This window comes from Lytechinus variegatus, chromosome 16, assembly GCF_018143015.1.
Source record: "Lytechinus variegatus isolate NC3 chromosome 16, Lvar_3.0, whole genome shotgun sequence".
In the NCBI taxonomy this organism is placed as follows: domain Eukaryota; kingdom Metazoa; phylum Echinodermata; class Echinoidea; order Temnopleuroida; family Toxopneustidae; genus Lytechinus; species Lytechinus variegatus.
In genome coordinates this window covers 25,557,203-25,575,935 of record NC_054755.1, presented here as the reverse complement: position 1 = coordinate 25,575,935, position 18,733 = coordinate 25,557,203, and the positions used below count along the sequence as shown (strand labels likewise).

The 18,733-nt window shown below is 34.6% G+C and overlaps 1 protein-coding gene across 2 annotated transcripts in view; it reads left to right on the top strand.

The window, feature by feature from the left end:
- Positions 1-5,169: 5,169 nt before the first annotated feature.
- LOC121429451 (peripheral plasma membrane protein CASK-like) overlaps positions 5,170-18,733 on the top strand; it is a 48,591-nt gene continuing 35,027 nt past the window's right edge. Inside the window, exon 1 of one of the 2 annotated variants that reach the window (XM_041626461.1) lies at positions 5,170-5,605. In XM_041626461.1, coding sequence (XP_041482395.1) covers positions 5,519-5,605 — 87 coding nt within the window. In that variant the 5' untranslated portion in view covers positions 5,170-5,518. The remainder of the gene's footprint in view (positions 5,606-18,733) is intronic. The other variant, XM_041626460.1, reaches the window with a different exon arrangement.

Here is an 18,733-nt window from a genome sequence, read left to right as displayed (position 1 = left end):
GTGATGGTTTGTCCACCTGCTTCAGCCTTTGCCCATGGTTATATATCTACCAGAGGATTCTTGCCACTTGGACTTACTAAAAACATGTAATGTACTTTATATGTATGGTTAAATAGTATTTAGCATATGAAGAGCACTCTTGTTTTTATGTTGTGATACTTCAGCAACAGAGTTGTATATTTGACTGACAATATGCTAAAGCACAAGTTCTTGATGAGTTCTAGTGTGGTTCAAGAGCTACTTTATTGTATGTTGAATCTTTACTTTGAGAAAAATCATTACCAATATCGATCTCAGAAATGAAAGCTAGAAATAAAGGTATTCAAAATGCTATCTCTAGAGGAGTTATTTGATTTGATCCTGTCCAATCAGACAGTTGAATATTCAGGGGGTTTGAGGTGTTGGGGTGGATTACCATACAATTCCTTTATTATTTTTGAAAAGTATTAAAATGATCCTCTTTTAAGTTTCTTTAACATCATCTTGGTGTACATTTAATATCCAACTTTATCACTTTTCAAAGGAAGTTACCTGCTAGTAAAAACTTCTCTATGTTTACTGTATAAAGGAATGGGCCCATTGTGTATTAGTGTAGTTGCCATTGCTTCCTATACTTTGAAACATAAATAAACATTTATTTGTTTCAGTATGCTATAGAACAACCCTGACATATATAAGGAAATCCTGTTGTTGGAAAGACTCAGGGAAAGATTCATGTCTAATGCTGCAGTCATATTTCTCCTACGGTGACTGTGCAGCAAGTCGAGAACAGCCATTTTATTCATTTTTATTCAAACCAACTACCGTAAGGGCACTAGTATTCAACCCAGCATAATTCAAAGATTTTTGACATATTTCAAAAATTTAGAAATATGGAAACTATCTTAATTTCATACCTTTGTTGTTTCCAGGGTAATCTGTTGTCAGTATTTTCTTTATCAATCTGTCGACTGTATGCGCGAAGGATCGAATTATGCGCCGATGGCCTTTTGCACTGAATTGCACTAGTATTCAACCTAGTGAGGATAGATAGCAAATCTCAAAAGGGTTTAGATTGCTAAATTAGATCTAGATCTATGTAAGTCTCTGGCTTTGATTAATTCCCTGTTTGGTCTCATTCTCAAATGGTCTAGTCCATAGTCGGATGGGATAAGGGCAGATTGAGAGACAGGACCATCTTTCATCACTAGGTTGAATACTAGTGCCGACGGGTTGAATACTAGTGCAAAAAACCATCGCCGTATAATTCGATCGCCCGCGCACACAGTCGACTGGTTGAAGAAAAAACTAACAGAAAAAGAATAACCAGCATTTGCTCTTGGAAATAAGACGGGTCTGAAATTCAGGTAAATTCTATGTTTCTATATATTTGAGGAAACTCTCCAAATGGGTTGAATACTAGTGCCCTGACGGTATATGTAGCTGGTACAGAAAAAATGTTAAAATGGCTGTTTTCGACTCGCCGTACGGCCGCCGTAAGGGAAATGTGACTGAGGTATATGGAACAATAGGAACGAAAATTCAAAGAGAAGCCACTTTTCCATTCTTTCAGTTCATTGGTATTACAACTTTAGTATGCTCATCTGGTCCCTGTAATAAAGAGCCGAGTGACTGATCCTACAGTTCATATTTCTATGATTGATTTCATTGATTATTGTGTATGATCAATCATACACTGTAAAAACTGCGGTGTTAAAACTGACACCAATTGGTGTAGAGGACCACACCCTGAGGTGTTAAAATTACACCCTAGAGATTAAACATAACACCAAAGAGTGTAAATGTAACAAGATAAGGTGTTGTAATAACACCTATAGTTATAAAACTAACACCACCAATTTAACACTGGTGTAAAATAAATGGTGTGGTCCTTATGTACACCGGTTAACACCACATTTTTTGCTGTGTAAAAATCATTCTCATTATCAGTTGCTATTAAAGCTTTATGTCATGGGGCACTGCTCTTGCAAAGACAGTATTTCCAAACACCTTTTTGAGCTGAGTACAGTGTAGTAATATACTTTTGTGCATTTGTTATAATACCATTTCAAATTTAGGAATAGCATACAGTAATGAACTTTTTCATATCTCATCGCCTTTATGTGAAAACACTTGGGTGTTATTTTTCATGGCATTGACATTGGAGCCGACCTTCAGGAGTTATTGAACACCGACTTGTCAAAGGGTAGATTGAGATTATTAATCGGCTGGCATCAGGTGGCAGTAATACGCCGATATCAGTCCTAGATCTCCGACATCTGGATTACATCTCGTGGGAATGCCTTCATTTAAAATAGATCGGGAGAGCACGTAACTCATATCGGTGGGTGACCGTTGGTCAATGTACTTGGACTTCTAGCATGTTCGAGTTAAAGTTGCCTCAACAGAAGAGGGAACAGAGTTAAGAAGTGGGAGCACAGATTCTGCCTTCTATTTGGAATAGTTTTGGAAAAGTGAGTTTAAGAATAAAGAGAAAGAAAGATGTCGATGGCAGTGTGAAAAAAAGGATGATCATAATAAATTCACATGTATCCGAAATGTTTTTGTAAACTAAATACTGGGGGAGGGGACGGCTAGCTTGCTAGCTTGGGAAGTCATTTATATTCTATTTTTTAAGATACTTTAACTTCATGAATATGACGAAGGAAGTAAGATGTGTACATAAATTTGAAATAGGGAATATTTTATTGAACATTGTATTGTTGTGCCACAGACAGATAAAATGATACTTCATTGGAACTTAAATGATGTAGAGGTGATTCTGTTTAATGTAAAATATACAACTATTTATGGTTAAAGATCTATTTAGGGTTTGATAAATGATTAATTGTTTTATGTAAAATTAATTGCATGTACAACCATACATTAAAATGATGTGCCAGCATAATTCATTTTACATTTCTTAATTTTTTAAAAAGGCAAAGATAGTGGTACACCAACTGCTTAAAACTTCAATTCACTATACTGTGAATGTTAATCATCATACGTCATATATTTCAGTCTAATAAGTTTCAAAGAAGTCTGATATTTATCGCCACTTATATATTTGCCATCATAATTCATTTTACATTACTGTGTGTATATAAAACAAGAAAGACAAAGAAAATGATAACTCCAACTACTTATAACTGTCATTCACTATATATCATGCTTTTAATTCAAGCACTTCAGTCCATTGATTTTTAAAGCAGTCTGGTACTTTCGGCCACTTCAGTATTTATATCCCCTCTTTTTAAAAATATCATTACATGGATACCAGTATAAAAATAGCATGAATGGTACGTGGATGTTTATATTTCATCATGGCACTCAACACCAAAATGCTCAAATTGCTTTACTTTCTTTCTTTAACAATGACCAGATAAAAAAAAAGAACCAGAATCCCCCCCCAAAAAAAAACGGGGGGGGGGGGGGGAGCTACTCTTAACAACCATTTGCCTATATCTACAATATTGGTTAAGCTTTTATTGGGGAAATTCGGGGGGGGGGGGGGTCATTTTATTTTCCAGGGCTTTTTTGAGCATTTCGTGACCCCCGCGTAATGTTTTCCCTGGTATCGACTATTGATCACTTTATAACTAGGTGGGAGTAGAAACTTGTGGTCATCGTGAAGGAAGTCTAATCAGGATACCAGGCTGTATTGTGCCACTGTTGACCCATTTTTGCTGCTGACTTAGGATGTTACGAGGGTTTCCTAGCATTGTTTTAGTCAGCGGGCAGTAAAGACATGCTATCTCATTCATGAAAAAATTAGACAAATGATTAGATATGAGAGATCGTGTTATGCACAGTGAAGGTTGACTGTGATTGGTTGATTATTGAAAACAACCTTTTAATAGGTAATAGATATATAGTTTGATCTGTCTCCTGAGTGGTCAAACTTCTGAATCATAATTGGACAATTTCATTGTTTACCTTTATTTTCCGTCGTTGCAAGGATGTTGCAAGATTTTCCTTGCATTGTTTCATTGTGGGTAGTAGGACATTATGCAATCTCATTCATGAAAGAGTAGGACAATCGGATTGATATGAGAGATTGCGTTCTGCACTTGAAGGCTAATTGCCTGTGATTGATTGGTTAGTGAAATCAATCTTTTAATATGAAATAAGTAAACTAAGATCTGCTTCCTCAATAGTCATACTTATAAATCATACAGGATAATTCATTTGTTGATGTATATTTTCTGTTGTTTTCTGATGTTATGAGAGTTTCCTTGCATTGTTTCTTCCTGGGTAGTTAAAGACATTATGCAATTTTCATTCATGGAAGAATGGGATGATCAGATTGATATGAGAGATGGTGTTCTGCACAATGAAGGTTGTCTCTGATTGGTTGGTTACTGAAAGCGACCTTTGACTATGTAATAGGTGTAGTTAGATCTATCACCTGATTGGTCAAGCATCTGAATCATAACTGGACAATTTCTTTGTTAACCTATTTTTGCTGTTGTAGGATGTTGCAAAATTTTCCTTGCATTGTTTCATCCTGGGTGGCAGGACATTATGCAATTTCATTCATGAAAAAATGGGACAATTGGCTTGATAAATAAAGATTATGTTAACTACACTGCAGGCGTTGTCTCTGATTGGCTGGTCATAGAGAATGCATTTATAGATCTGCCACCTGATTGGTCAGACTTCCGAAGTATAGGAAAATAGGAGGATGGCTTCATAGTGCTGGGTTCAATATCTGAACTACCTTTTAAATCATGGTTTGAATGTGTATCTCTGAGTGTTTCCTTCTGACCCTTTCAACCAGTATATCCAATAATACTGCTAGCCATCGATACTTATGCATCTATCAGTCTCATGTTACTCTCTTCCTCTCTCTCACTGCAAGGGAATAGATTCAGGTTTGATTGGCTTAACATGTTGTTTTAATCGACTTAATCAGATGATCACCATTGCAAGATGCAGTAATTGACAAATTACCTTGTTAGATCTTCCAATTAACGAGAAATTGCTGAATATCATTGGCTGTGTAACCAAGGGCTGCTTGACGACGTGATCGGTCGGCGCTGAGTGTGACTTGTTCCAGTTGGGCAAGAGTTCCTTATATTTAACATCTTTGAGTGTCATCTCATACACATATTTCTCGTCAAAAGTGCAATTCCCTTTTTAAGGGTGACTGAAGAACCTTGCCGCTCATCGCTAGTTTCTTTCTCTCAGTTGAATACCCTGCCAAGTACAAGGAAGATAGTGGATGAAAATATTATAAGCTGCGGAGGCTTCGAGAGATGACGGCCACTTGAACGGTTCTATACTTGGATATCAAGCGTGACTTGTGCCATTCTACAAAGCCATGTCCATTGAGAATACTGCATGACATGGAATACTCGATACTGATTTCATTTGGAAAATATACACAAGCAAATTCAACATTCTTGCAGCTTGGGTGAAACTTGTGAGTGTTCAGTGGATCTCTGAATAAGGAATAACTCGGTGCGCTGTTTGATCAGCAAATGTAACGTAGTGATGATATTTTACCTCCATCTTGTGAAGTGTGGATGCGGTCGCCATGGAAATGGATTATGATACAAACAGCATGGATGGGCAGAGCCCGTCGGATGATAGGTCAGAAATTGAGCTGGCCTTCGAAAGATGGGTGAGTATGCAAACTTAACCGCATTTTGTATGTATCGTAACTTAAATGCAGAATATGAACTGATGTGTGTTAGATGTTAGGATAAGAATTTGTGAAAACGTATGCCTCATTGTTTCATCTCATCAATTAATGTACAAAAATATAGATTTTTCCCATTTTTCTTGTGTTTTTGATGCGAGAGTAACTTCATCACAGCATTTTCTATTCTTCCCAAGTTGGGTCCTGACCTGGTTTTATGAAATATGTTTTATAAAATGTTTCCGACAAATTTGCCCTGTGGTAATTAAATGTAATTTTCAGTATTGCTTTTGATAGTTCTTGATTTGTGAAACAGTGCCCATATCCTGTATTACACCAAGGTAGGCTTACACATACACCAGTTTTGGTTGCAAAGCTCCTAGTTTACTTTTTAAGAACTAGTAGATCCATGTATGAAAGTATTGCAATGAACTGGTTTGTCTTTTCTAATAGATGTCCAATCACAAAAATACATATTCTTTATTTAGATACGCATTTGAAGAGATGCTAATTACAGATAATTGATTGTCTATAACCAGTCTTATATGATCTCTAAGTCTAGACAAAGGACAATCTATATATCTAATTGACATCTTTATCTGTCTCCAAATGGCAGGGATGAATGTTTAGAAACAGAAGGTTGTTAACTTGTATACTCACGAGAATATAATACCATCGCTTCAGAAACAGAAGGGAGTCAAACTTTGACTTTTAATATGGCACATTCCTTATAGGCGTCACATAGGAATCCGATAATGAAATGTGAGAAAATCTTTGTTACATCACAAGTGATAGGATGATGAAAAAATGTATTTTTTAATGAGCACAATTTTTGCTCTCCATTTACATAGTAAGCTTTAAGTAATGACAGACATGCATAAAAACACAAAAAAGAGAGAGAGAGACGATATTTACTGTAAATCTATGATTAGAGGTGTAGTTAAAAAGTGCAAAGTTATGAATATGCATTACTTTTATTATGACATCACACTGCTTTGTCATGTTGGATGGTCGGACGTGTTAAAAGTTGCATATTTGGTTCCCAGTCCTTTGCGTACATAAAGCTTGATAAGGCATTTGACAATATAAAGTTACCGAACACCACTACCATCTATGAGAGAAATTCAAAATATTATTAAAGGTGTACATCCATTTTGTTTTCAGTTAAACTGAAGGCCTTCGAGTGTAAATTCATAAGGTTTAGTTTTGATATTTGAATTTACAAGCACCCCACAGGGAAAACATTTACATTAACTATTGTTCTTTCTAATAGAACTCAAGGACAACCATGCCATTATAAAAGTCTGTTTGAACGTCATGATATTGAACCTGGAATTCATGTTATTGTTTGGAACCCATTAAAACCCATTAGGAAAGAATGTGCTATTCTAGACTTTCGCTTCATGTTTTCCAATGTTTGATTTTGTTGTATGTGTGTTATTGTTTTGTCAGTGGGATTTTTTTTGCTTTTTGTCTGTAGGATACTAGGGAGTTTACACACCGGGATGCAGAACGCTTTCAAGGACATAGAAAATGTATTGATAATGACCGTCAAATGACAGTGAGCAGATGGGAGGTCTTTGTCGAGAATTGGTAAACAGGAAGAGCAGTTTAACTTGTCTTAGTTTCAGAGCTGATAAAAAACAGCAAATATGCCATTTGTCCAGAGTCCAGGACGAAACTGCCGTTTTGATTTTGCCAATTTTCGACAAAGACTTCTTGGTTGCTTATTGTCCTGAAGGGCATTGGACAATACAGTTCCTATGTTCTTGAAAGCATTTGTATGTTAATTTCATGGCTACGAAAACGTTGTCTTTGTCAAGCATTTTGTGAATTTGAGTTCCAAAACTTGATAGAAAGCATTAATAGATCTTTGTAAAGCATTTTAACTTGATAATCGTGAAGGCGAGGTGAGTTGAAATAAGACATAATTATCAAGCCACTCACGCTTGAGTGATCACCGCATCTTTCCCTCTCCTTGACTAGACCTGATGCTCACTTGTTGGCCGACACCAAGCGGGAAGCGCGAGCTGGCTTCTAAATTGAGCGTCTTTTGTCGGCGAGGGAGGAGAGGGGGGATCGAAGGGAGTCATTCCCTCTGTAGAGGAGGCTCCACTCATCTGTAAATACTGGGATGGCGATTCGAGAGGCGATGGAAATAAATTAAACCGTGCTTTCTCTCAGTCGACGTGCAGTTTGATTGGTGTAGGGGTGAATGTTGTGGATGTTTTTAGAGAATCAAATGTTTGGTGGCTGTGTCTGTTTGCTCTGTCTTCACTTATAAACATTAGTCATTGAATCAACCAGTATTCCTGAATATGATTCTGACACTTGCTGTAGTGCTATATAAATAAAGCCTTAAAAAATAAAAGAAAAGCATAGTTTTTGAAATTTATCTGAGAAATGATCAGTTTTGAAAAAAAAGGAATGTAACTGGAATATTTTAATATTTTCTACCCTGTTTTATACAGTATATCTTTCAGCTCCTTGGGAATTGTGTGAATGATGTGTGCGCTACACTTTCATTTTTAATATTATTAAAACAACTTTTATTATTTTTTCGTTTGATTGTAATGCATTATAGAGATATAATCTCTTTTCTCAATTTGAACAAAAACTTTATGAAAAATTCAACATTCTCCAGCTCAAATTAGAAATCAAATTTGTCAAGATATTTTGAAGGTTAAATCTTTATCATTTCATTTAATTTGGTCGACATTTTAATTGGCTTTTTTTGGTCTGAACATCTCTTTTTAACACCCGTGTCACATTTATATTAAAAACTGTAACTGCTTTTTTGTTTTGTTTTTCATGAACTAGATACCCATCCTATTCCTTGATATTTAGTAAAAGACCAGGAAAAGAAGAGAAAATAATCCTTGAAATCTAACCTATTTGTATTAGCCCACTTCCATGACTTCTATCAGCTGATCGCGCCCATGACACTCCCCCTCCAAGTCCATTGTTCTATTGTTTCATGCGTTTGTAATTTCCTTATCTGAAATGTTGATGTAGTTGAGGTATATTGTCTACACTCACATGGCAGCAAAGCCTTGGGCACGGGTAATTGGACTTTGGAGCCTTAGATTGAGTTGAGGCCGACATTACATTGCATTTTCATCTGAAATCTTCCAACAAATATGCCCCCAAGATTTCTCTTTTAATAATTGATTTTTCAAGATGTTCTATTTTCTAATTCAGTTTTGAAGAATGTAGTGAAAGCAAAAAGGATTTAAATGGTTGTCATGTTATTCAAAAGTATTTATGCAGCATTATAGGTTTGCATTTGATTGATTACAGTATTTAAAATTGATTACTTTTTCTGTTATTCTTACAAAAAAATTGTGTGAGATTTCCTTGATGTCTCTTCACAAAGACAAAACAATCTGCAGGTGTATCATATCCCACTAAGCATCACTGGCTTTGTTCCTATTACAGAAGTGCAAATCACTGTAAACTGTAAAAACGCTATTTGAAACTTAAGCACGTTGTTTAAGCCTGATACTCTAGCAACTACTGTTTAATCTTTTTAAACAGCTGTTTAAACTTAACAGCTGCTTAAACTTTACAGCTGCTTAAACTTTTTAAACAGCGGTTTTAACTTTGTAAACAAGCTGTTTTAAAAGATTAAACAATTACAATTTTTAAAATAATCTGTTGCTACAGTGACGGCTTAAACAACATGCTATCTTTTTTATGAGTAAAACATAATTTTCATATTTGATTTTCATATTTGATTAATTCTTTGCATGCTGAATTAATTTTGGGGGATGATAAAGACAATTGTTTCCATGTTATTTTCTTTAATTCAGGATTTCCATATTACACCATTGATACGTATTGTTATTATATATGTTATCCCAAAATTATTGCCTTATATTAGCTTAGTTATTTGAAGGTATGGGATAAAACTAATTAATACGATTGTTGAATGTGCAAGATTGCAAAATTAGCATGCAAAGGATTAAGAGTCAAGAAAAGGGATACAGTTATTGGGATAGTATTTCTAGCATATTTACTTATTTATTTTTCTTAACTCCCTCCCTCTGTTCCAGTGAGTTAGGGAATTTCCCTTCAAAAAGCCCCCTTCCCTCTCGGCAGATGAATAATTAAAGCCCGGGTCAAGTCTGTAAACTCAAGTGTTAAGAAATGCCTTGGAAGAGTGTTACACTTTAATGAATGGGGAATAGAGATGACTTCATTCGTATTGTTCAAGTGAGAGGTATAGAATGTCTGTATCTAACAATATCTGTTACATGGTATAGAGGTACAGCTACATTTCATGAAGGTCATTTTGAGAAATAATGTCATCTGTCATTGATCTTTTGACTGATATTGAGAATAGGGATGACATTTATTACAAGGACATATAAATTGGAGGGGGGGGGGGTAGTTTGACTACCCCAGACTTTTTTGGAAAGGAAAACAGTAATTTAAATTTAAGTGATATTCATATTTTCCTTTTCCCTGTATGGATAACCCTTTTTCTGCTTGTAATTTTTTTTTTTTGGGGGGGATGGAAAGTATGACAATTTTGTCTTTACCCCCCCACCCCCAGATTTTTTTTACAGGCTTGTATTGAGGTTGACATTCACCTGCTTGTATATGGAAAGATTGGAATTTGGTCCTCACACTCTCCCTTTGAAGAAAGAAAAAAGGAATACACTGGTTGGCCAAACTTCAAACATGTAATAACTTTTTTGGACACTTTTAGGTAAATAGTTTCAGTTTGCTTGGTGTCCATTAGTTAATAAGATATTATTTGTATAACAATATTGCAATGATTCTGGTATTATCTCTTTATTTTCTTATTTAAAAATATTGTAACAAGGTAAAATATTAGGGTTCCAAACTTTCTTATACAGGGATTTTTCCAGCTCTCCCGATCGATATTTCTAGTATTTCCTCTTTGCATAAAACGACCTTGTATGCATTCTTCGGCTGTGGTGTAGCTTACACATGACACCTTTGCCATACAGAAATGAAGTAAACCTTAGGAAATTCTTGAACAAATTTGCGCTGCATGTTCACAGGTTATCCTGGTAGTCATTCATCAGTAACCATGGCAACATAACAATGTAAACATCCATTGTGTTGGGGTTATGTTTTAGTAGCCTTGCCTCCAGCCATCTCGTATTGATTTGCGAGAGCTCATCTGGCGTGGGGGTATTTTCTATGCAAACATTGCGAGATGATACGATAGGGGGTGAGATACGCCTCGCTGGCGTGAAGTTGACCATGGCTTGAGAAAGGAGTTTGGTAGCTAGCTAGGTCTTGCTAATCAAATAAAATGTGTGGATGTGGGCAGATGCTGAATTGATAAACAATCCCGAAGATTGGCTGGATGAATCAAGCATTGGAGCTCGACAGCTTGGTGAGTGGTCATTCCGGACATGTCAGCGGTCAGAGAGAGTTTAAAGTACTTTTCGACAATGGAATCTTGACTTGCCTAACATTAAACATTCCTATCAGAGGCTGTAAGTTACCAATAATTGTAGTTTGTTCCAATATTGTATGTGAAGTATGAATATTCTAGTTAATTTAATGAAGATAAATAAAATATCAAATTGATTAAAATGATTGAAATTAATGTCAATAAAATGTTTAGAACTCGAAATCAATAAAACAGTTTTAACTTTCGGAGAAATGTAACAGAAAAATGCTGGTCGCTTTTAACACACCATCTATTACAGCTACTTTACAAGACTATAAAACTAGGAGTGATTCACTTGTAACCATCAGCAAATGGGAGATCCAAATGTTTGCCATTTACTAGCAAATTTGAATGAATATCTTTTGGTAATGATTCCAATACGAATTGATTTGAAATTTTTCAAAGATTGAAGGAAAGATTATTTTCATAAAACAATTTTGTTATTTCATTTCAAGAAAGTGACCTGTATAAACATATAAAAAAGGGAAAATTCAGTTATCTATCACATTTGTTTAAGCTCAATTACACAAAAATCACTACTTTCTGGTTTGAGATACAACACATAATCCCATTTGTTTATGAGATTGTTGGGAGTCATCTAAAGTAGATATCAATGTGTTAATGAACATGTCCGATGCAATCGTGAAATGATATTTGACTGTTTTACTCATGTTTGAAGTACATTATCATGTTGTGTATCACATCTCTTTCCCATAATCATATAAAGATATACCTGCTTTTAATAACCATTTGTATAGGACAACCTGTCTATAGTATTAAGGCCTATAATATGGTTTGATTTTCTTTGTTTAATTTTACACATTGAAACATTCTTGCATGCACTTGTCCATTATTATTACCTGCTCATAAAGGTGACCCTTCACAGATAGGTTTGATGGGTATTAAGAATTAAATAAACGATATACTTACTCAATGCGATGTATAATTATGATCATAGGAATACTCTTTGAAGGGATGCTCCAGGCTAGAGATATTTAAATCTCAATAATTAGAGTAAAATTCATAGAGAAAAATTCTGAAAATTTAATGAAAATCGGATAACAACTAAGTTATTGAATTTCAAAGATTTGTACTATTCCGTGGAAAAGTTCTTGGCGTATCTTCTGGAATATTCATTAGGTGGGCTGATGATGTCATATCCCTACTTGTTCATTTGTATTTTATTATATGAAATTTGGCTTATTAAAAAAATATCTCATGAACTAATACAATCGGATTGACAACTGATTAGTGCATTAGATCGGCCTATTCATTGCTGCAACTTATTTCATCATAATGGAGACACATCAATTACACAAGTATGAAAAAATGAAGCAATTATGATTTCATGTACTAGCATAAGAAAAGGGAAAGTGGGATTGTGACATTATCAGCCAACGTAATGAATATTCATGACGATGTGCATAACTGTTTTCACAAAATATTTATAAACTTTAAGATTTGATAACTTTGTTATTTGTTCATCGATTTTGATGAAATTTTCAGCGTTTTGTTCTGTGAATTTTACTCTATGTATTCAGATACAAATACTTTCAGCCCAGAGCATCCCTTTAATCTATAATATCTCATAGTCACCAGTCTGGATCATAATAATGATCCACATCAATCCCATAATACTCTAATTTCTCTGGCATGGAAGTGTTAAGATATAGGCTCAATGTCTGTTTGAGTCGGAGCTGAGCCAATATTAATGTAGATGTCCTTTTCTCTGTCTATGTAACTCAATTCAACACGGTTAACAAAGATAAATCATGCAATTCATTGGCCGGTATCGTTTCACACCTCTCTCATTTTAACACCCCTTTCTTGTTTTAACACCCTCGTCTTTTTACACCGCGGAAGTGTGCAGATTGAGACGTTTTCCGTGGAATGATTTATTGCAGACATCACCATCGTGTGATGTGGTTGAGCTTTTGATTAAGCTGTGGTGATTTAAAAGCACTCTTTTTTTTTATTGGAGTTCATACTTGTATGATTTGCTTTGCTGTTGTCGAGTGCTTTGTAATTGCTTGACTGCCCCTCCCCATTTACAATTATGATTTTTGAGGTGAGGCTTAGGGAATGGGGGGGGGGGCTTTGTTTAGATCTCTATAGTGTACGAGTAGATTGGCCTTAAAACTGAATTATGTACAAGTGTATTATGATTGATTGCACATAGTGAGTAAGGCAATTTATCATAAAAGTTAGCCATATTATCAATTGATATGCTTCATATATTTTTGTGGGGGGGGGGGGCTATTGTTGAATACTATGTTCCCTTTTTAAGGCAAGGGTCCCATTACAAACATTTATAAAAACAACTCATTATTAAAGAGAAATGCCAGTAGTTGCAATAAACATTGATTTCATGAGAAAGTCTGTAAAACCAGGCTTGTCAGTATATCATCGAGGATCTAGATCTGGTACAGTTACATAAATCTTGAAATCTTGAAATCTACGCCGGAAAATATTCACACTGAAGATCACCAACACAGATAGGCACATGTGGGACAGTGTATTATTATTGCTGGAATAAAGACCCGACGGAAGTGACCAAATCCGTGCTTATTTTGCTTATTTCTCAGCAATTACACAATTTCTTCCAGAATCCTTTGGCACATATTTTTTATTCATACAAACAGACACTTGGGTGGTCATTATATCAGATTCTGTGAAAAGTCATTTTGAGATCGTTACCAATACTGGAATTTATCTTTAAGTCATGTCCAAAATACCAACTTTCATGAAGTGATTTTTAGTTATTTTCACTTGCAATTATGATAATGTTATTGAATTATGCATTTGATTGACAAAAAACAAATATATTTTAAATATTTGATACAAGTAGCCTCATGAAATACTTGCCTGTTATGCAATGAAAAAAGGTAGAGAGTACAATGTAGAGATACTTTTATGTACACTGTAATATATGTATATTCAATGTATACATTTATCATATATGATGTGTGTGGGACCCCCAGCAATTGGTTCATGAATATTCATAACTTCTGCCTGCAGTTCTGAATCACCTGATACAGTATTAACAATATAGGTGAAGCACTCCATACTCCCTCATGTTTTATTCATGAGAGGCCTCTTCAAACCAGGCTTCAATGAATATTTACTTTAGGTAAGGAGTATGAGTTGACCCTTATAAACAGAAATGATATATATTTAGTTGCTTTCTCTGTATGTTGTATGAAATGTTTTACTCTTTTTACATTGTATGATATCGTAATATGTTTGTTAATATTTAACAGGGCTCTCTTGTAAAGCAGTTGTATACTGAAGAGACTACCCTGTGTAAATAAAATAAAATAAATCAATATAAAAATAAGTAGAAGGTCAGTAACATCTTATTCTTTTCTTCAGATGTATGTGTATATTCTTTATAGAACTTATTACTGTTATTGATTTTATTTTGTGAACAATCATTGGTTCTTTGAGTGAGAGAAAAATAGTGAAATGGCACGTTGATATCATTATCAAATTCACATATCATTTTAACAAGGTGAACTTAAAAGTTCTGATGTAAGAAGCAAAAGCCCCTTTTCACCCTTTTATGTAAATCACCAAGTGACTAATTCAGCAATTTTTTCATTTTCATCTGAATAATCAATTACTGTGGAAAAGGCTTAAAGTCAGCACTCTATTGTTTGCAATACATACATTTTATCAAAATATTCCTCCCATAATTTTGTGGTGTTTAGGATCCAAACACCCACACATCCCCTCCGATCGTTTACATGCACCCTCATAATCCATTTATTCAGGGCAGGGATGCTGCCCTAGACCATCTTGAATTCTAGAAGCGTGTGGCTTCCTTCCGCAAATATATATATCTACTCCTGAATTAAACATGCAATGAATACTACAGGTTTGCAGGTATGCTCCTGTGTAAGGTAATTGTGGTTTTTTTAATACACCCGAGGTTGGATTCCCCTATTTAAATTCATGGCAGTTTACACTTGCATAGCAAAGCTTAAGCCGATCTTATGCTTAGTTGCTCAAATGAAATTAGTCTTGTCCTATTTAATCCATCCCTTCCTGGGAAGAGATCATGTGAGACACTTAATTGTATTGATATTCCATTTTGTACTTCTTGATATGGGACAGCTCGGCAGGGTTTTTGTGTAAATATATTCAGGTGTCACTTTTTAACACTACACTAGAAGTTATGGTGTTTTTAAAACATCAGTTAGTGTTCTGAGTGCACCACACTGTCAGGTTTAAAGATACGCCTTAATTGTTGAACATACACCAAATATTGTTCAATCAGCAAACAGATTGTTTGTTGGTGTTTAATTAATCCTATGAATTCAACTCTGGAATGATTGCACCCTTGGTGTTGAACTCAAACCATGAATTGCGAACTGTTCTCCGAGTGGTAGTATTGTTATTTATATTCCATTACAAAATAATGATATCATACCAATGTCGATACCCAGATTTAAAATTATCCTCTCAAACAATCTCATTCACCTCGATTTTCCACAATGACATGAAAAAGATTGATGATACATGCAACTTTGAATTAAAACTAGAACTTGTGAAGTAGAGTTTTCTTAACATCAGACAATGGAAAAAGAAATCTTGATTGAATTTCATATTGCTTGTGTATAGGCTACTGGAGGAAATACTAGTAGCATGCAGGATTGCTTGTCTAGTTATTTACAACTAAGCATTGATGACATAGCAACAAGGTCAATAGACGAGCAGGCTTGAGCACCATTAATTAAACCAACCAAAATACATTCCAACCATTCTTTAGTATATTACTAGTAAATAACAATATCATTTGAGAAATGTGTTTATCTATTAAGCATAAACATTTATGATTTATGAAATGGAAGAATGAGGCTAGTTATACCAACACCTGTATGGGGGAAAAATGTTGTTCTTAAACCTGGAGATGGCTTGAGATTATTTTGAAAATGTTTTTAATTAAATGGACCTTTTTTAATATTCTATAATATCTCCTGTTTGCATTTTCTTCCAAGCATGGCTTTGTATCTGACCAATTAGGGTTATAAAATGCATCATGCATATTTGGCAATTTTCATAATCTAATGAATGATCAATTTTGTTTGATATATAGTTACAAGCTTGTGAGGTATAAATAGATGTGAATGTGCACAATTGAGATTATTGCTGCTTGGGAAATGTAAACTAGAAAGCTTTTCCCTGGTAATTTTGTGCTACCATTGAACATTTTTATGGTAACAAATGTCTTTTTTTCAAGATTCTCAATTGATTTTGAGTAGTTAAGTCAAAATCATGGAAGTCTATTACCAGAATTTAAAGTATATATGAAATTGAATTAAAATCATAAACAAAGTGTATTACTTTCCAGCCATTACAGGTATTCTAAGAATTATACACTTTCCTGGCCCATTGGGCAGGTAAAACTGTTTCCTATTTAATTGTCAGTTTTTTTTCTACAAGTTATTGCGTCAATCTGCAACTTTAAAGGTCAAGTCCACCTCAGAAAAATTATGATTTGAATCAATAGAGAAAAATTCGACAAGCACAATGCTGAAAATATCAAAATCGCATGATAAATAATCGGTCAATTCCATTGTGACTTATGGGACATTTGATACTTTTTTCCACATAATTGAAGTACATATCTGAAAAAGTAGCTGCATAAACATGGATTTACTTTATTAAAATGAAAGAAGAATACTGAAACTTACTACATACAAAAATGTATGCTTGCAGCTTGGTTGCATAGGGTGCTATATCTTCAGAAATGTCATTGTGACTTATGGGACATCGATGGACCACACAAATTGGGCTCTTTTGTTCAAAGTACCATATCTATCTCAGTTTTATGACAATGTTTTTAAATTTGGACTTGCAGATTAACCAGTGATAGTGCTCACAAAAAGTACTTGAATTGGACTTGATTCATTTCATTTGTTTCAGTAGTTGTGTGTAATCATGTGTGACTTATGGGACAAGTGAATGTGACTGATGGGACCCTATCTCATTTCATGGAATTTACATTTCCTCTCAATGACTTTTTAAGTCAAACTTAATTTCAGCATGAAGAAATATTCCCTAACATGACACCTTTAATAATTTATGCGATTGTGTCAGAAATAAATTCAACACAGGGCAGAAATATCTTTTCATGCACTTCATGAATATACAATGTAAAGGGAGCATTAACCAAAAAAAAACCTTCCTAACTTGTCAACAAGCTTTGATAACTGTAATCAAATAAGTACAAAATAATCAATAAACAATTACAATCATAAATATTTAGCAAACAGATGAAAAATGAACAATTAGAATAAGAATGTACACACTTTCCATTGTGACTGATGGGACAAAATGATAGGACATATTTGTTACAGATGGGACAAATGAATGTTGCTTTCCTCTATCTGTCTCATACAGTATGGTAAGAAAATGACCGACCTTTTTCAGTGTATTGTATGTAAGCAAATTAAGACATTAATGCTACCATGAAGTATATCAATATTCTTGTTAATATATTCTCTTTCATGTCGAAAGCTGATATTTTTCATGAACTACATGTAGTTGTTGATGTTTATGATGAAACAGATAGATATCAGTGCACATGCAAATTTTTGACAAAAAACATGAAAATTTTGGCATAATTTTTTTTTATTATTTTACTATCTAAACTACATGTATATTTGTATAGTAAAAAGTGTATTCATTTACATGGAAGATTTTACCATTGTCTCTGCAAAAAATATTAAAATAATTGATTTTTATGAAAAATTTAAAGATAGCCGCCAAGATGGCTGCCAAAAATTGCCAATGTTGAAACCTATGGGACACGATTTGGCAAAGGGTACATCAAGATTCATTAACATTAACTATACACTTTAGGCAATACAAAAAAGTTAGTTAAAAATATATCATGGGGTTCACCCTATCACAAATTCTTTTTTGCCAGTTGCTTGGGTTGTTATGTCATCTCTTTCGTAGAAATTCAGAATGCCTGTATAAAGGACATCATAATTTATAGAGTACCGAAGCAATGATGTCAGTTACCATGGTATCATGGCAGCATGGTTCTAAACAAAATAACCAGGGGGCTGTTTCATAAAGCTGTTTGTAAGTTAGGAGCGACTTTAAGAACGACTGGTAATCCTTTCTTACATTCTAAAACATTGCCAATTTATTATGACATTTACCACAAGGATCACCGGTCATTCTTAAAAACACTCTTAAGTTACGATTAGCTTTACGAACCATAACCCTTTTACGACTCCCAGAATGATGGTAACAACCAGGGACAACACACATCACCATTTTTTAAAATACAAATGTGTATTGACGATCATGCAGCTGCGACTCAGTTTAGAACCGGCCGATTCGATGTCATAACATCGTGACGTCTCACTTCGGTACTCTGCAAATTGCGCATGTTACTTTCTATTGGCAGGCAGCAGGAATGATTCTAAGAAAACTTGATTGCAAGCTTCTGAACAACTTTTTGGCATTTACAGGGGCTGGTAGGGAGCGCTGTATGTGCCCTTTTAATATCTCTGCTCATGGTAGCCTTGTGCATCTGAAGACTGGTGCTCTTATTTTGACAGGATCCAGTGGATCGCTCAACTACAAAATTTGTGACTGATGGGACATTGCAATAAGTTTAGTTTCCATGGAACTATATACCAAGTTCATGTCATACA